At 41.9% G+C, this 19,008-nt stretch overlaps 2 protein-coding genes across 6 annotated transcripts in view; both read left to right on the top strand.

Annotated features, from left to right (window-relative positions):
- Nucleotides 1–2,798, top strand: part of PTPRR (protein tyrosine phosphatase receptor type R) — a 148,351-nt gene extending 145,553 nt beyond the window's left edge. For all 3 annotated transcript variants that reach the window (XM_056341609.1, XM_056341610.1, XM_056341611.1), the window contains one exon: nucleotides 1,576–2,798. In XM_056341609.1, coding sequence (XP_056197584.1) covers nucleotides 1,576–1,669 — 94 coding nt within the window. In that variant the 3' untranslated portion in view covers nucleotides 1,670–2,798. The remainder of the gene's footprint in view (nucleotides 1–1,575) is intronic.
- Nucleotides 2,799–3,488: 690 nt separating this feature from the next.
- Nucleotides 3,489–19,008, top strand: part of PTPRB (protein tyrosine phosphatase receptor type B) — a 69,113-nt gene continuing 53,593 nt past the window's right edge. For all 3 annotated transcript variants that reach the window (XM_056339647.1, XM_056339648.1, XM_056339649.1), the window contains exons 1-3: nucleotides 3,489–3,624; nucleotides 4,921–5,313; nucleotides 13,863–14,101. In XM_056339647.1, the coding sequence (XP_056195622.1) occupies nucleotides 3,570–3,624; nucleotides 4,921–5,313; nucleotides 13,863–14,101 (687 nt within the window). In that variant the 5' untranslated portion in view covers nucleotides 3,489–3,569. The remainder of the gene's footprint in view (nucleotides 3,625–4,920; nucleotides 5,314–13,862; nucleotides 14,102–19,008) is intronic.

Genomic DNA, 19,008 nt, shown 5'->3' on the forward strand with positions numbered 1-19,008 from the left:
AGGGGACAGGCACAGAGGAGAGCAGCTGAAGGCAGCAGGCAGCCAAGAGTTATGAATTTGTGGATGTCTTTGTTGGCAAAGCTAAAAGGCTGCTGCTTTTTGCACTGACAGGGACCATTTAAGGGTCCGTGATTTAACCCCTAGGTATAGCATATCATAATAGACCTGCAGCTGAGTAAAAAGTGTTCTACAGTTGCTTGAGCTCACTGGAGGAGCACAGACAGGTAGCTGCTTGCTTAAAGAAGTAGGTGTTATTCTGTGTTTTTCCTGCTACAGCCATTTCACCATCCAGTAGCACTGAAGAAAATAAAAGGACCTTGTGGCTGTAGGTAATATTTTCTAATACTAAAGGTCAATATTCGTTGAGGCAGTTTTACTATTTTTTGTATAGCTTTGTATATCAGTAGACCTTTTTGTTGCTAGGCTGTCTGAAGGGATCACATGAGGGTTTCTCAGATCTTCTCCTGTAAGATGCCTGGCTTCGACATGGCTCTGGATCCAAATCCCTCACAAACCTGATTGTTTCAATGAAGATCTAGCTGAAGCCAAATACAATACACATCTTAATGGCTTCCTTCCTGCTAAGGTCATTTAGTCTTTCATCGCCCCAGAGGTAACTAGCTGTTCCAGGATATGCTGAGGATGAACTGGCCGTTTGGTTCTTGAGGCAGAGTTGGTAGCTTTGAGTACCCTGGCAGATGAGAAAATAGAAGTGGAATTAAGTAAACTTGAGGCTTTACTCCATGAGAAGTGAGACCTGGAAGACCTTAGCGCTGTCAGAAAGAGGGTCAGTTTAATGTGAGAATGGAATAATAGCAGTCTTACTAAATAATGGAACCACTCTTATCTGCCTCCTGTGGGACATCATCCCCTCCCCACTACCGTGCAATTGGCTTTGGAGATGTGGGACTTGATCCTCATACTTAGACCTGAAAAAGGGATTGTTATCAGGTGAATGTATTAAATGCAGGCGTCTAATCCAGGCTGGCTGTAACTAGTCCTTTTTATGGTCAAGTTAAACTCTTTTGTCTTGTTGGTGCTGAAATGAGTCACTGCTGTAAAATGTCTTAGGTGGCTGCTGTTCAGACAGGATGCATTGTAGGCGTTAGAAAGAGGACAGGAAGAGGTGTTCTCTGCACAGGCAATCTGAGGGTCACCAGAGGTTACAGTTTTAGTAAAGGACAAAAATGAAAGGCCAGATTCTGACTACTCCCTGGCTTCATCAGTACTATTGCTGTGTCCATGTATCTGGCCTTCCTTGCCTAAGTGACTGAGCAAAATTCTCTTTGAATGTGTTGAATTTGAAATGTAGGTTTTAACAATGTAGACGCCAGGTGTTTTCCTGTCTAGTCCCTCCCCTGACAGAATCAGGAATCATGCTGGGCATGTGCTGGATGGCATAAGTTATCAAGAAAGTACTTCTGCTCAGGCAAATCTCCCACTTACTCAAGCAAACTCTTAAGTCAGAATTTGAGAGAAAGGCTTGTATTATCTGGTGGTCATGGGGTTGGCAGGGGCTGGAGGTTGTTGCATTCTTAAGAAATAAGTTCTCATTCCAATGTGTTTCCTTTTCAGGGGTGGAATGGTTCAGACCAGTGAACAATATGAATTTGTGCACCATGCACTGAGTCTGTATGAAAGCAGACTTTCTGCAGAAGCTGTCCAGTGAAGCCAAGGAAGGTAAAACCGAATGTCAGTCTCTTGAGGTAATTTGTTTCATTACCTACCAGCAGCTTCTTCAAGGAGTTTACTGCAGTGGGAAGAGTGGCTTTGAGGCCAACTTCTGAAAGGACTGTGGGCTGTTTGGCAAAGTTATAGAGATTGCTGGACCCTTACCATATATGAATGTACTGTGAGCTTCCCAAAAACGATTTATAAAGAAGGTACCGTACTGAAACTACACATGGATTTCGCGTATATATCTAAAGGTGGGTTTAATTCTGTAATACTGGTATCTGCCATATGGAATGTATGTATGTGCTACTGCTGCAGTCAGATGGACATTGGAACTTCTACAGAAGAAATGTTTATCAAGTGTATAAATGCTTTAACGTTTGCAAACTGTCTTGTGAATGGACTGTCAACTGTACTGTAAAGTGCTATTACTGATTATGTGGTGAGCTTGTTTCTTGGCCACATAATATTCTTGCTGCTAAAATTGCAAGTGTTCAATTATGAATTAAGAAAAAAGAAGAAGATGAGATAATAAAAAAATTAAAAGTTGTTTTTGAAAATATTCAAAAGCAGTTAATATTTTATATGGAAATATATGTTCTTCATACTATTAACTATTAAATGTGTATTTACTGTAGGTCTTACAGAGCAGTTGCAGAGCACAATGTCTGTTATTCAGTGTGTATGTATTTACTCTATACTGTTAATTGTCTTAGAACATGCTTCTGCTACAGACCCAAATCCAGTGTATTTGTAAATTGTGTAAGTCATTTTACTTTTAAAAGGAACTTTGTAGCATATATTGAATGGTAAGGATTTTAAATATTTGTCTGTCTTTTATTAATACGGAATTTTTTGCTTATGTTGTTTATCTGCTCTATCCCTTTCAGTAAGGGATAGATGCCTTTAGTGATATGGACTGTTCCACAACAGGTTATACAAGAAAGAAAATGCTGCTATGACTGTTTCCTTTACTGTTCAGTAAGAGTTTGTTTTTAAGAGAAATGCAAAGTTGGCATTATGACCTACGGCACTGGGAGGTCTGTTTACAGGGTATAATGAGTTTTTAATGCAGTGATGTTGACTTTGCTTCATACTGCTAATAAATTACACTTGATATAAAATATTTGCTGAAGTCTCTATTCTTGCCTAGAGCAGTTAATGCACCACACACTCTTGTACCCCCATAAACAGGCACAGCCCAGAACAATTTGGTTAGCCTCCACCATGGCTTCAGACCACTGGAGAACCAATCCAGAGGACCCAGCCAATTTCCCACTGACATGGAGCAAGGAAGATCACCTGACAGGAAGGCAAAACCAGCATCACTTGATCCCTCGAGGGGCGTTTGTGTAAGACCCAGTGCAGACCTCAGAGCTTTCCCTCCTCCTCTTCCCCTTCCCCACCCCCACCCCCCGCCCCCCTACACTAGGCTTTTAGAACTTGTGGAGTTAGAAGTATCAATATTGAGATTTTGCTTGATTATATATAGTAACAAAAAAATGTGTGTTCCCTGGATAACACAGTGTATACTTACTCAGCACCATCCAGATCACCTGCAGATTTGTAGTATTTCACAGACAGCAAACTACACAAAAGTATAATCCCTTTTCTTTCAGTCTAAAGAGATTCAATATCATCTCTTTTAGTTTTCCAGGTGTTTGAAAACCTCTCTGTCTCTCTTGCTTGTACTTTTCCTAAATAAAGCAACTAGTAAACTCTGAAGAATCGTATGAAAGGACAAAGTGGTGTAAAATTCCCAAAAACAATTGAATAGAAGGAAGTGCTCGTCACTGACTTTTTCCCCCTGTGAAGGCACATTTCCTTCCTAGCCTTCGCTTCACTTATCTGAGGTGGTTTTTTTAAGAGAAGCATGGGGAGTTGCTAGAGGGAAAATGGACTCTTTATTTCACGTCCTGGTTTCTACCTGTCTTGCCTTGACATTCTCAGGTAAGTGTCTCTCCCCACTTCACCTCCACGGTATTGCTCTTTCTGCCACCGAGCAGAGCCCTCCGGCACAGCTGGTGACTTACAAAAACCAAGTCATTTCTTCGCCGGGGGTTCATACAAGAGGAATGGGGGGCAGGGCCAACATAGCCTGTTCTGTTTAGATTTCTTTCTAAAGGAAAATAAACTGTCTCCTTCTATGTTGGAGATACCTCTTCTTTTTTTAAGAAGATCTCCTGCTAGACAACCCAGGAGCTGAGCTTTGGGACAGTCTCTTTGAGGGGGAGATTCCTCTTTTTTTATTCCTCCTTTGTGAAACTTCCAGAGCTAGGAGATTTCTGTGATGCTTAGTCAGAAAATACGCAGGTCTGTGAAAACAGGGGGATGACAAACCTCAACCAAGGGAAATAAATACACATTAGGTTTAGCACTTTGTAACTAATGAGGCTAGAAATGTTTGAGTAACTGAAAGTTAAAAAAAAAGGAAAAATCCTAAACAAGTCATGGCAGGGGGGCTGCATTTGAAATCACCAGTTTTGTGTTCTGTAACAAATAACAGATTTTGCATTGGTAACTTTGAGCTTTTTTGATGAATGCATTGTAGTTCTCTTCATTTAAGTGTTTGGTGTTGCTCTTTAAGTGTGGTAGCACAAATTGCTAATCCAATATGAATTAGGATGATTACAAAACTAACAGCTAGAGACATTGGAGTAAATCCAGTAAAATAGATGTACTTCCTATCAGTAAAGAGCCTCCATTCCTGTAACGGCACGGGCACTGAGAGGCACACAGATTTGGGAATGCCCTCTTATATGTTTTCTTCAGAAATGCCATGAGTTTTACCAAAACAATTCACAGGCAGTAAATTATATTGTGAAAAGACTGTGTTGTAAAACTGAAAAGCAGACTGAGGGTTTGTGTAGATCTCTGTATGCTTTTAAGCAGAGGAAGTTGGGTATTTAGAAATGGTATTTAAAGTTAATAGTCCAAGGATTTTTTTATATCCAGTTTAACTTTTTCTTCATTTTTGTGTATAATGAAGGTCAAGGTAACCTTTGTTACAATAGTTTGCTTTTTTCATTCTCGATCTTTACATTTACCAGCACTTGCATCATGTGGGTTGTGCATCTGGGTTTTTTTAAGGTAGGTTCAACATACGTAAAGTTCATTAACAGTTCAACACATAGAAAGTGGGAAGAGAGATTTATTCAGTAATGTATTTTAAATCATCAAGAATTTGCTTTTTGTTAAATAACCACGTGTAATCTGTTGTATTTTTCTGGAATTTTCTTCTTCCAGAAGGGTTTCTGATTATCCATGTCCAGAAACAGCAATGTCTTTCAGAAAAGAGAGGAGTCATTATGGAAAAGTGCAATATGACCAACCTCAACCAGAGGTGGCAGTGGATGGCAGATGACAGGCTCCTCCATGTGAAATCTGCCCGGTGCCTGAGCATCTCCACACGCTCTGCCCTGTCGTCTCGCAGCATCACTGTTGACTGTTCCCAGGCAGTCAGGTGGACTTGCCAGGAGGAGGATGGGCTCCTGAAGGTGGCCAACAGCTCTCTCTTTCTCACAAAGCAAGGTCAGAAGGTAATGGCCAAGCAGAGTAAGAAATACCTTCACACATGGATGCAGCTAGAAGCCAGCGAGACGGGAAAACCTGTTTATGTAAATCTGTGCTCAAAGCAAGGTGAGCTACTCCTTCAAGGAAGTACCCTGAAAGTTCTGGTAACAAAAACGTCTCTTCTGTGCTAACTCAAATGTTAAAAATGATGATATTTTATTCATACAGAAAAACATTTTTAATAGTTGAAAAGAGTTGAGAGAACTATAAAAAGAACAGCTGAGATGACTGCTGTCTTTCTCACAACTGGTGGGCTTTTTAAGCTGTTTTATATTTCCAGGATGTCTCTCCTTTTCTCTACTCCCAGTCTTTGGATCAAAGTGCTTATGTTAAGCTCATCTTTCTATTCTTGTGTCATTTCCTTTTTCACTTTTAAACAGAATTGTGGGTGCTAATTCCTAGTACTTTAAAAAAATATGGATGTATAAGTCCTCCTCCTCCCCATTCATTTTATCATACAAGTCCAGATTCAATCTGTCAAGAGCAAGAAGACATCTGAAAATCAAACATATGCACAATTATTTCTCTGATTAACCCAAATGCATGATTAGAACAGACATGGCTTACACGTTCACATGTTTACACAGTGTCACTTAGCCAGTTGCAATATATATGAGAACACTCAAAATCCTGAAAATAATGAACTGAATCAAAAATCTCAGAAATTCTTGAGGTAGCACTTTGAGCTGCATGGGTCTGTGCACAGACTTACAGATGTGTTGCTATACCTGTGTGGTTATATGTTTCCATATCCATAGCAAAAGGGAAGGCAGAATGGTTTGAATACTGCTTAATAACACTTTGAATACTGCTTAATAACACTTTCCTTGATGTCTTGTTGTCAGTCCTTCCTGACAATCCTGTTGACGTTGTTGTGCACTATTAAGCAGTTCTTCATGATAAATAAGAACAGCCTGTAGAGTTGAGCCTTTGATTGGGGAACACACATTAATTCTTGTCTTCACAGGATTTTAAAAAGTGGTTTATGACCCAATATTTTTGCATATGACCAAGTTTTCTGAATGTTTAAAACAAATCCTTGTTCTTTCTAACCTTTCTAACCTCCCATTCATTGTAAGGCAGGGTACCAATTTTTTCAGCGAATTTGCATGTGCAGAACTCTACTCACAGCAGCAGGACCACTCACCTGAGTGGAGGTCTGAAAGAACAGCTTGCAGAATCAGAGAATGGAAAACTGGCTAAGACGCCATTCCAGCCCTCCCATATACTTTAGAGATTAAAAAGGGAAAATTATTTGAAGACCTGTGCATAGGGTGAGTATGGCTTGCCTATTCAAAGACACCATGAAAAGCTAAGATGAGGTATGCAGGCATTGTTATTTTCTTTAGATAACTGGATGAAGTGTGGTCTAACAGAGTTAAAAGTAACTTTACATCCTTTTCTTAATCATCTTCAAAGCAGAAGCAATTTAAGACCAATGAGTACTAAGACAATTGTCGTGGGGTCGTAAAGCACCTTCTCATCTATTTGCTGTGCTCAGTCCTGTAATGAATTTACCTTAATTTTGTGAAATTCTCTACATAGACAGGTCTGTAAGTCCCCTTTAAGGGTCTCACTGTGTCAGTTATGTCTTTTTTGACAACTCTGGGAAGCTCTGCTGAGAAATCAATGTACATTATGATCCTCAATATGTAACTAAGAATTCCAGGTATATGAGAAACTCATAAAGAGTTGAAGTAGTGCAAAGAGAGTGATTTTTCTAATAATAATAATAACTAGTACAGGAACAAAATCTAATGCCCACAGTGCTGGTCTTGACATCCATATACGTGTCAAAATTTTCATTGTTGAATGTGTAAAATTAGTCTTCCAAGATCATCTGTCTGCTTTCTGTGAAAGCAGCAGTGGATCAGCCTAGAATAACATATTCAGTCTATATTTAGCTAAGATAGTAAAAACTGAGCAAAGTCTTTGGAGCTGAAACAGCTGTAAGTTTTTCTACTCCTGCCTAACACCATATTTTGATATAATTTACCCTTTGTTTTCATAGTACTCATAAAAACAGTTTTATTTTGGCAAAGGAATAACTCACTGAATTGCATCCCAAACATCTTATCAGCCTAGATATAGTACAAGCTCCAAACCCAACAGCTGCAACTACCTTTTATTCTGGACCTAACTCAAATGCCAAGCATGATTTTTCTGAGCGTGGGGAAAGTTTGAGCTTGGATTTGGATTTCAAATCAGCCATCTGAGATGTGTTTGAATATGCATTTTTTGCTACAATCCTGACCTGACTTTATGTGGGAATCAGGATCAGTTTAAATATGTATCCCATCTCTGTTCAGCCAGAGATGACTTTAACAACAGACAATCCTTCTCAGGCAAACACGTGGTTGAATGTGGTCTCTGGCTGAAACAGCTAATGTGAAGAAGCTCCACGAGGTGTCAGTCTCCCTTGAGGTGGTGATACTTCAGTTCTCACCAAATTCATAAGGAGATTCTGGGCAGAGCGAGGAATACTCTGTTGGGCCAAGGCCTTCTTTTCACTAGCCGGCTGTTGGGATCAGAGCTTCTCTAACCCCAGGATCCAAAAGGGACAGGAATGGAAACAAGGAGGAGGAAAACATGGCGGAGGTGAAGGAGTAGAAGGCAGGATGACTGAGAAGAGCAAAAATTGTTGCATGTAAATAATTGTGTAACAAACCCCATCTCCTCTTGTACGTCTGGATAGCACCCAGAGCACCACTAATGCTGACACACTAACACCCATGCCACTTCTGCTTTGTGTAAGCAGTTCTTACAAGCTTCTTTCGTTCTGGGTAGCTTAGTTTCAATAAAATTAGCAACACTATGTGGCACCTCAAATATTACCAACAAAACCACTACAGACCAAAAATTATTCACTAAGTGGAGAATGACTTCAAATAGGGAGACACAAGTCCAGGCTGTAAGCTGCAGTTATTCACTGAGATCTAGAGACTGTCACACAGCCTGTAGAGCCATCTGGATGCAGAAGGTGACATTAACTGTTTTGTAATATGACGCTCCGCATTGAATTTCTCTTCTACCATATCATACATAGTAGGGGCATCTCCTGAAGGAATTGTATCTGCAAAGCTCTAGAACTGTGGATATCAAGACAAAGCTCCATTCAAAAGAGTTTTGTCGAGGATAATGGTTTTATTACTTACTGATATGTGCCAAGAACTTAAGAACCATAATGGGATCTACAAAGATACAAAGCAAGTTGGACAAGGAATTCAATACTGAATACAGCATCTTCTTATCTCTTGTTTTGTTTGCAGTCTAAAATAGACAAAATATTGGACACTACGTATGAGCCAAAGCCCAACGTGCCATCTGATGTTCAAACTGTTACCACCACAGTCCTTCCTCCTTTTTTGCCCCAGTTTCTCACCCTGTATCTTCTGTTTCATGTGGGCTTTTCCCTTTAACCCCTTTTCAGTTTGCCTGCTTCATATCAGAACCTGAGTTTACTGAGCTCACATCACACTGCTGATGCTTCAGTGGATGAGATGGAGGGTAGAAGAGACCAGAGCAGTGCACACTCAGGGCACGCTCTGAACCACTGGAGCAACAGTAGCAACTGCAGAACTTGGTAAGGGAAGACACATGTATCTTCTTGGCACTCTTGGGAAAGCAGGCCACCACCAAAGAAAGGTGGCAGAAGCACAGAAAAGGCAACAACTCTTACCCATTTTTGTGATCATGTTAATATCTTTGGGCTTTAATTTTTTCACACCTTTAGTGTTTGTAATACCTGCAACAATCCATCTCTAGGTTCACAACAGCTTGGATTGTTGTGTCTGTAACCTTTACAGATTTCTCCAGGATAAATTATAACAGTGAGAAACAATATTTTCATTCAACCTTCAAGCTGACTCAAAATTTCTTCCTCAAAAACATTCACTCAAACCCATGTTTTTCTCCCTGCATTATTATTTTATAGGATTTTGTAAGTACAAGAGTTTGCTAACATGGATGTGAACCTGTGAAATACCAAAAATTACTTGAATCTTCTTTCTTTGTTCAAAGCAATACGTGGTTGACCACTTTTGCTCAGCTCCACCTGGAAAAAGCAAGGAATCAATGTCAGATCCTTGGACATAATTACAAGACCTTGTACACAATCCAACAGTATACTGGGAGAAGCTCAAAGACAAATGTGTTTTTACATTTTGTAAAAAGAAATGGAGAGATCTGCAGCTCAGCCTAGGTTTTGGGTTTTCATAAGTTTTCAGTCTCAGTGAGCCACAGCACAGACAGTATAGAACAAAATCAGCTCAGCTACTTTCATAGGGAAAAAATGGAACGATACGAACAGCTTCCCAGAGCAACCAGGAGGATGGCAAGTCCTGCTTTACTATTTCATCTTCTGCTGCAAGTGCTAACAAAAATGCCAGTTTCAGAAAATTATACTGGTAATTTTCATGATGATGTTATCTCCCTTTGTGTGGAACTCTGTGTAGTAGCTGGAGTGGGTTTCAGCCTCTAGGTGTCTAAATGTATGTGTCTGATGGAAGGGCTTATTTCAGTTGTCTCAATGTAGGTGCTTTCAATCATTTGAGATGCTCCAGGATATCCCACCTGATCTCTGATTGCCTACTCAGAAAGGGACAGGTCTCCCATAGGTGCTATAAGAGCCCTGAGCAGATGTCTCAGATGCCCTAGGGCAGCTCAGATTGCACCAGGCAACTATATTTAGGCAACTGAACCATGTCCTAGGTGTCTTCATAGTAGCTACCTTTCTAAGCTTTCTTCAGCAGAGCTCCATCCATGGAGTTAATGGAGTCTAGATACATTTCTGTGACCAAAAATCCACTTCAGAGTGAGCTGGGACTATCCAGAGTGCCAGAAATAGGGCTGATAGAGCTATGGTATTATGACCATAGTTATCTGGGATGTTCTGCTACCACCAGTGATGAAAGAGCTTTTAAGTGGCTACTTCAGCATTTTAAAAACAATCAAGTAAAATAGCAGCTCAGGATGAGAGTGGAGTTTGGAGACATTTGACCACTCTGACATGAGATGTAAACATTGCTAACTCTACAACATTTCAGATAAAGAAGGTAAATTTTTTTCAAGTAACATAGACTTTGCAGTTTTTAAAAGGTCTACACTGAATGGGAAAGGATGGACATTTAGTGGATTTTGTTCTTCTGTCACACTCCTACGTATAAGAGAAATCTGAAGTATGTTTTTTAAAGAGTCTTCATTTTTGCAGTCTATTTACAAGTAATTAGACAACTGAAAGGATAATTCATTTTGTCCTGCACATACAGAGATCTTAAAACAACCCCTTCTAGCTTCAAGTCTTGCTGTCAGCAAGTCAGATGCAGTCTCACAGACTATTTTTTTCTTGTACAGTAGAGATCTGATTCATTTATGTTTCACTAGCAGTTCAGCCTTAGTTTTGTGAAACCATACTTAGGGTAGGCAGATTTCAGAAAGCTGCACCATGCTCACTCGTCTGAGTCTGGAGACACCACTGTCAGGTTCTCAGTACTTGACAACTAATCAGCGCTCGTGCTCATCATACATGTAAAACATATAGATTTCCTTTGTTTGCAAGCAGCCTGCTGCTGTACAGATGGAGGCAGTCTGCAGTACACCCCATGGATGAAATATGCGCTTAGTCAGAATGTCATAATTTCTCCTGGGTGTGCTACTGATGATTACAATGGTATGTTCACACACTGTATATCATTCAGCCACTAGTCAGTGTCAGTGCTGGAGCTCTGTTCCCATGAACGGTTTTATGACTGATTTCCAAAGAGACTGCTAGAACAATGCTAAACACTTCTGAAAGACCCTACTGTTGAGAATTCTGTGTACTTTACTGATGTCCAGATGGGAGGTGAGTTTTTTCTAGTTTAAAAATTTGTAACTCAAGTTGTGTTTGTGTAGAAATCTGTTTGCTTGGGTCTTATAAATATGCAGTTTCCTTTTATAAGTGCCTCCTATTGAAGAAGGGCTGTGAGGGTCCTTATGCTAGGACCCTAGTGGCTTTCCTTAGAAAAAGAATATAATTCTTGAAGTGAGGGCAGATATGAACCCTATTAGTCAGTCTGATGTTGGACACATGGAAAGTGCTGGGATGTATATCTGAAGTTTCAGGGTGGCACCGTGCTATGCAGAAGCCATTTCCATCCACAGGTTACAGATAACAGACTGTTAGTCTTTGCTGGGAAAGATCTTTCAGCTGGAAACCCAGGGTAGCCCTGAGCCTAACAAGGAATCAGGTTGTATAGTGACCAAGTGCTTGTTCATGGTACCTCCTCAGGATGTTGGAACATTTCTGAGGACCAAACATTTCACTTCCAGGAGGGTCGAGCTCTCCCTTTGGCTCCTGCACTAGGAATGCCGGTTATCCTCTGGCTGCTGTGTCCCATAAATGTCACTGGCAGCACCAGCTTCCCTTTTATGGAGCAGCAGCTTTCCTAAAGCACAATTGTACTGGAATGCAAACATCTTCCTGTTGGAATTGCTGCTATTTGTCTGTAAATTAAGCCAAGATATTTTTTTTAATGTGTTTTTAAGTTGGGTGTGTAAACCTATATTTAGTAACCCAGCTGAGTGGCCTTTTTTTTCTAAGTGGCTGTTGATCACTCAGATACACTTTTTTTTAGACATCTTTCTATCAACAAGTCCTACTCCCTTCTGAACTTGGAGATATCTGAGAGGCACAGAGCCAGCAGGCCTAATTCTTTCCAGGTCTTTAGGGCTAGCATTTCTAGTTGCCTACTGCAGACTTTCAAAGACCCCTGATTAATAGGAGGTCTCCAGAAACAATGACTGATACGGAATGTAGACCAAGTCAGGACTTGTGTCAGCTAATGGTTTTGTTGTGGCAGCTGATGACAGCTTGAGCACAGGGCTGCTCCTGCCAGACTTTTCCCTGTCCTTTTGGTGAGGGCCATGAAGATATGTGATGTAGGACCAGAGCAGACTCTACACCATAGGCACTCTGTAGAGGATTCTGCAAATGCAGCAGTGTGAGGATGATCATGCAGTGTTGGACCAGACCTGAGGGTTCAATGAAACCCTTTGTGTGGGTATAAGAGAGAGCAGAATTAGATCTGTAGTATTGTTCTCAGTGCCTTGATTTGGAAAAAAATATTTGATCAACATTTGTTGTAATTAAATGGAGACTTGGAGATTTTTATTCCCAGAGAAGCACAGTTAGATAAAAGGAGGGGAAATATTTAATCTGGTTATCAACCCATTCCAGAAAACTAATCCTTTTCAGGAGGATCCAAAACTGTGTACCAGTTGAACATACTGTGCTGTCAAGCACAGGAAAACACTTGCATGAAGGTGTCTATTACGAGGGCTTACAATCTCACTTTGATTTCTGAATGCAAATGAAAGTGCTGCAAGTTTCTTTATATAAACATGTTAACATATATGTTTACACATGTACAGAAAAAAACCTATCACATTGACTTCATGGAAGCTGACCCACTGATCCTTTGGGTAAGAGGTAACCACACATTGGCCTGCTAAGATATCATAATTGCACACCAAGTAATTACATTTGGAAGCTTCTGCTGCAATTTAACCCAGTCATTACATTTTTTTTTGAGGGTTTGTGAACTAAAATTGTTATAAATGGCAACCAGCCCAGTGGCTCAGCAGCAAAACAAGGTTCTGTCATGCTGGAGACACCAGTTCAAGGACAGACAAAGTGTCTTGGGCATTGAGCCAATGCACACTAGCTGTGCTACAGCAGTGGCAGGACAGCTTTTTGTAAGGAGAAGGGGCCAGTGAGTAATTCCAATCACTTAGCTGAAATGTGATGCTACCAGATGTAGAGGCCACCACAGCTTGAACCCTGCCCTCACAGCCACAAAGAAAGGATATTAAATACATACCAATGGGGAGGAAGAGCCATGAAAATGTGGAGGAAAAATGTGTAGTAAAATCTTTCCTGCACTCTAATTGCAACTTTGGCATTCTCCGAAGGATACGTGACTAAAAAAGCAAATCCACCATTATATTTGTAGGCACTTCAGTTAACTGATACAAATGTTAGCTGAATCTTGGGAAGAAAGCAGCCAGGGGTTAGCATGGTATCTGCATGGGAGTGATTTAAAGGAGCAAGAAGAATGTCCCATATGGGCACAAGGAACCTATCTTGAATTAATATCTTGAACAAAAAAAAAATATTGAACAAATTATCCTGAAAAATTATCTTGAACAAGCCATAATTTAAACTTACACCAACAAAAGACAGATGAGAATCTGGCCCATGTACTTACAAAGGGCAGGGTTTGACAATATAAAGCTGAAACTGTGTGCTGTTTGGTAAGACTCAAGCAAGTGAAAAAGCTACAAGTGTAAACGTGCTATTAATGACAAAGTACAACCTTTCTCTTCAGAATCATTGATGGACTGTATTTAAAATGAATGGTATGAACATTCAGGGAAATTGATTTTCTTCTGCCTTTGTTTTGCACAGACTTTGGTATTGATGCAAAATATATGTTTGCACTGAAAACAAAAAACTGTGGAACTGACAGATGCACTTGAACTTCCTAGAAGTCATATCAGCCACATATATTGGCATCCAAAGAATTGTTTATAAAAATGTAGAGCTGATTTTAATTATTTTCCTTTATTTGTCTTAGGTCTCCCTGATGCAGACATTTCTGTATGGAGTACTAGAACTACATCTCCCCCTTTAAACACTGTTACACCTAAGCCTGAAAATCTGCTAAAGAGTAGCACAGAGATGTTCATCAGAAATGTGACTGAACATGTCAGTAAAAATCTTACTGAAAACCTCTACTTCGACTTGAAATCTGCAGTAACAGAGAAAGCCTGGATTCCAACAACTACTCTTCAATACTCTAGCACCACAGAAGAGGTAAGGCAGAAGAATTAATGATTTTTATTAAGCCTGCTCCACTCTGTGGAGCCTGATAGCTATTACAGGTCGATGTTTCATGAACTAAAAAAGCAGCTACAGTGCTAAGCTTTGTTCTTGATTTTGATGGGATGGTTTGTTCATGCTGATAGGGCCCTTTGCTAGAAGCACAGCTGCAGAAAAAATCTGCCTCTTCTGTACAGCACAATCCTGTTGTGCACAGTCATTGCGAAAATCTCTGAGCTCAAGGGAAATGCTGAGGATATGTGAGGAGTGATGGAAAGGTCACAGATGTGGCAGGAGCCACAGGAACCCAGGTATCTGCTGTCAGTGACTTGGGCTCTGCCATTGGTTTGTTGCACAACATGAGTGTCTAGCTCTAATTACGCTCTAAGAATCACACTGTGTTTTATGAACTTATTTAGGATAAATGAGTCCTAAAATTACATACATGATTTACAGGTCAAAACAAGTGAAAACTGAATGCTGTAACTTGCCTTACAAGAACCCTGGCCTTGATCCTGGTCAGCATATCTACTGACCAGCAGAGTGGAGATGCACAGCCATTTCTTGATCTCTTGCCTCTCCCACCACAAACAGCCCTGGCAGAGGAGAAGAATGGGGAATGCCAGCCCCATCCATAGGAGCTAATGGTGGGCATTCGGTACCTCCACATCAGTTTCTAGTCTTCCCTTTCTGCAAGGCACACTTAAGTAATCTGAGAGCAAATCTGGAATCACCATTGGCAAGATGTGCATGGGCAGTTAGAGCTAAAGCATACGGGACATTGTTGGTCACTGTATGGCTATCAACACATAGCGGTTTAGACTGAAAATCCCTAAATTCCCTGTGGTGGCTTCTCCAGGAGATCACACTGCACTCAGTGTACTGGGGCAGGCAAACATGTTGTTTCAGCTACTACTTTGGGTGTCCATGTTACTGTGGGTAAGACTAAGAAATGTGTTTGGTATTTGGGAAGGCTGTGGACAGAGCAATCTGTGCAATCTGGTATGAACAACATCACTAGAGACAGGGAGAAAGGAGAAGTAGTGTCACCCAGGACTATGTTGACCCAAATGTTTACGGACCCTGACACTGCTGTTTTAGTGCTGATGAGGGGAAGGGACTGAGCCGATGATGGATGCGCTGCACTCTGTTCCATAGATGGTGGAGATGGTTGTTTTAAAATACGATTATTCTGGCTTTGTGCAGGCAGGCTGAGCTTATTTCCCCATGCCCTCTATCCACATGCATACCTCCTGCCCAGAATACTAGTCTCCTCCAAACAGAAACGTCCTGTATAATCTGATATTACCCAAGATGCCTCCAGCACTCCTACTAAAGAATCCCACCGATGCTAGAGAAATGGCACCGTTTGAACTGAAGGTACTGCCTCCTGTGTTCCTACCCTGGTTCACTTTCTGATTCACGTGCTTTGCACTGAGCAAGTTGCGTAGGTCAAAGCTTTCAAGCCAGAATCCTGAGGATAAGCACTCTAAGTATATCTGTGAAAAAAAAAAAAAAAAGTAATATTCATGAATAACTGTCCCTTAGAGCCTTCAGCCAGGTCTGGACTTTTGAATTTAGACACACAAACTTTAAATCTTTGGTCTCTGTCTCCCTGTCTTCAGAGCAGAGTTTAAAACATTTTTGTCAAACTATCAGGGACGTTTAAAGGATTAACTGGATTTAACATGATACTTTGAAAACACATAGACTAAGTAAGCCTGAGTGGTGGTGTTAGGAAGACAATACCTTCTACGAACTGCATTTGCCCAGGCTAGGTCCTCTTGTTTGTAGAAGCAAAGCCTTGATGTTATTTGTCTGTGAGCATACCCATTTTGGGGGAAGGACACAATGGTGACACTTCAATCGAACAAAATGTTTGGTTTAGAGCAGCCTTGGATTTCAAGTAAAACTGCAGCTTGCACTTTCAAACCATGACAAAAGCTGTGCAAAGCCCATTTCCTCTTGATTAGAAAGACATAGAGAGGTTGGTGTTAAAAAAAAAAAAAAAAAAAAAAAAAAGAAAAAAGTCAGGAAACCTTGGGAAAGTGTCTGAAAGGGACTTTGGAGCCTGCTATTAGAGACACGTCCGGCCACTCCCAAAACTCACTTCCAGTTCTTTTTTCTTTTTTCTTTTTTAATTAGTTTCTTGGCTTGCCACACAGATCAGTAAGTGTTAAAGGCTGTGTGACTGCTGATTTGCTAAAAGCCCATTTATTCAATACCAGTCTGGAAATAATTACTTGTATTGTGTTGGCTATTCTATATAAATATATTGCCACCAGTGAATGATGGACCCCTCCTGTTTTATTCCAGTTCTGGCATAGACATCTGTGTCAGACCTCACCCTTACAGCAGCTTTGTGCTGCGTAACATACAGAAGTCTCAAAAGTAAACCAGTACTTTCCTGAATATACAAAAAGGTAGTTTTAAAGATTTTGTGATAGCAAGAGTAAGAGTAATAAAGTAGGAAATTCTAAATTATGGGCAACGCTGAGCAGCAAGCAGCAACATCCCTTTTCTCCACACTTTAACTTAAGTTGGCTGGAAGAACAGACAGAGCTTTCCAGGAATCTTTAAATTTTACTTGTGGTAGGTTCAATTTCTTTCCTGAATCTTACAAGTTGCACTGCTGTGGATTTTTTTCCCTTTCACATATTACATCTACTTAACTAACTTACATATGCATATCTGAATTGTATCTTCCCTGCAAATTCAGATTATGGATGTTTTCAAAAACCCTTACAATGTGAGCTCCACTTTCCAAGAAAAAGCAGGTTACTCTGAATATTGTCATTTTCAGAGAGGGGTGTGAAGTAATCCAAACATCCTGATAAGCCTTCAGATTTGTTCTTCTCCAGTGCTGGAAAAATATTGGCATGGTTTATGCCATTAGGTACAAAAAGCATGATCATTTAAAGATGAATTTACACTGTAAAACTCTCTCACCTTGAACTGATTAAAAGACACCTATGTCATTTTAGTCCCAGTTCAGGTCTAATATACACATCTTGTGTTTTCCATCAATGGTTTGTTTATCACTGTGCTAGCTCTTTGGGGCATGGTCCCTCCTTTTGTCTGAAGTACATAAAACATCTCTTCCAAGGGAGATCTTGCTCTGTAATGAGCTTGCGAATGGCATAATAAAAACACATATTTCTGTCATCACTTAAGGTGACGATCATAAAGTTATGAATCATCCCGAGCTTTGCAGAGTAAAGCCCAACACCTTTAGTGCCATGTCCCTAGGACCCGGCATGGAGCTCCACTGGGACAGATGAAGTTTTCCACAGGTGCAGGTGACACCCCTGAGTGCTCAAACATTCGGTTTCTGAACAGAAGAATGAGAGCTAAAGTTTTTCAGACATTTGTACCTTGTTTGACAGGCTGATGCCCAGGAAGATCCTGCAGCAGCATCTTCCAGAAAATGCAGACTAATGTTTGTAAACCCTAGCACCTTTTTCTCCCTAAAATGGGGAAAAGTGAGACAGAGGTGATGTTGAATTTGCTCGAGGTGTGGCTTTTAGAAGTTGAAATCTCACATATATCACACAGTACAGGAAGATGCAGAAAAGTGCCATTCCCATTGAAGAAAGTAAATGTCAAATTCCTCCCTCTTTATGCAATCTCAAATTTACCCCATGGCTGCTGGAGTATTGTTTGAGTATCTGAAGGTCTAAACCACTTCTGGCTATATTTCTTCTCCCTTACCCCACCCCACATACACATATACATGAGTTTTAAGAGGCTGAAATGTAAACAATAAGGAAGTGGGCACAAATGACAAACAGAGAGCTGTGCCATGGTTCCAGCCAATTCGGAGTTGCGCTCAGCTGGTTTGGTGCAGCCTGAAAAGAGAGAGACTTTCTTGCTTTCTGTGGTGTGTGTAATTTTAGCTTGGGAGTTATTCCTGGGATGTGGGAAGGAATTGTTTCAAGGACACAAGTCAATGCAGAACAAAACAAAAAGCTGAGATAACTTGGCTGCTGACAGACGGGCTTCTCCTCTACTGGTGTGTGGGGCTGCGGGCAGCAGCTCGGCATCGGGCTCTGCCAGGACTCTCCTTGCCACAGTGCCTCTGGTCACCATGTCACAAAGCCAGGGAAAAGAAATAAGGCCTCAGCTAACCCCTAAAAACGTCAAAGTTTGGGACACAGGAGCTGGAATGGCAGTTGAGTGATGGCTGAGTCCAAAAGGAGGGTGGGCCAGGTGTGAGGGGCGGCGGGCGTGAGGAGAGACAGCCGTGAGGGGTGGCAGGCGTAAAGAGAAGGGGGCACACGAGACATGGTGGCCATGAGGTGAGGCAGCCACGAGGCGAGGCAAGCACGAGGTGAGGCAGCTGCGAGGCAAGGTGGGCTGCAGGTGAGGCCGATGAGGTTGTGAGGAGAGGCAGCCATGAGGGACGGCAAGGCGGCGTGCAGTGAGGCACAGCCGGCGTGAGGCGGCTGCCGCCCCCACCAGCGGCGGCACGGCCTGAGGGGCCCCGTGAGCCCGGCGGAGCGCGGCGAGAGAAGCCCCGGGGGAGAGCTGCCATAGGGAGGATGCGGCGAGGAAGGAAGGAAGATGGGGTGGGAGAGGAGCCGGGAGGAAGGTGGGACCCACAGAGAGCGAGGGGCGGCACCCCGGGGCCAGCCGCCCGGGTCGGGGGGCGCAGAGGGCGGCGGCGGGCGGCAGGTCCCGGGTCGCCGCGCTTCGCCCCCCGCAGCGAGACGCGAGGAAATAGCCTCTTGATTGCGGAAGTCGGCGGGAAGGGCTCCGGCAGTCAGCCCGGGTCAGAATGGCAGCGTGGGAAGCGGCGGCCGCCTCCCCCGCCTCCTCCGCTCCTCCTCAGCCGCGGGCGGGCGGGCGGCGGGCAGCCCCCCCACCCCACCCCACCCCACCCCACCCCACCCCGGTGGCAG

This window comes from Falco biarmicus, chromosome 5 (genome assembly GCF_023638135.1).
Source record: "Falco biarmicus isolate bFalBia1 chromosome 5, bFalBia1.pri, whole genome shotgun sequence".
NCBI classification, from domain to species: domain Eukaryota; kingdom Metazoa; phylum Chordata; class Aves; order Falconiformes; family Falconidae; genus Falco; species Falco biarmicus.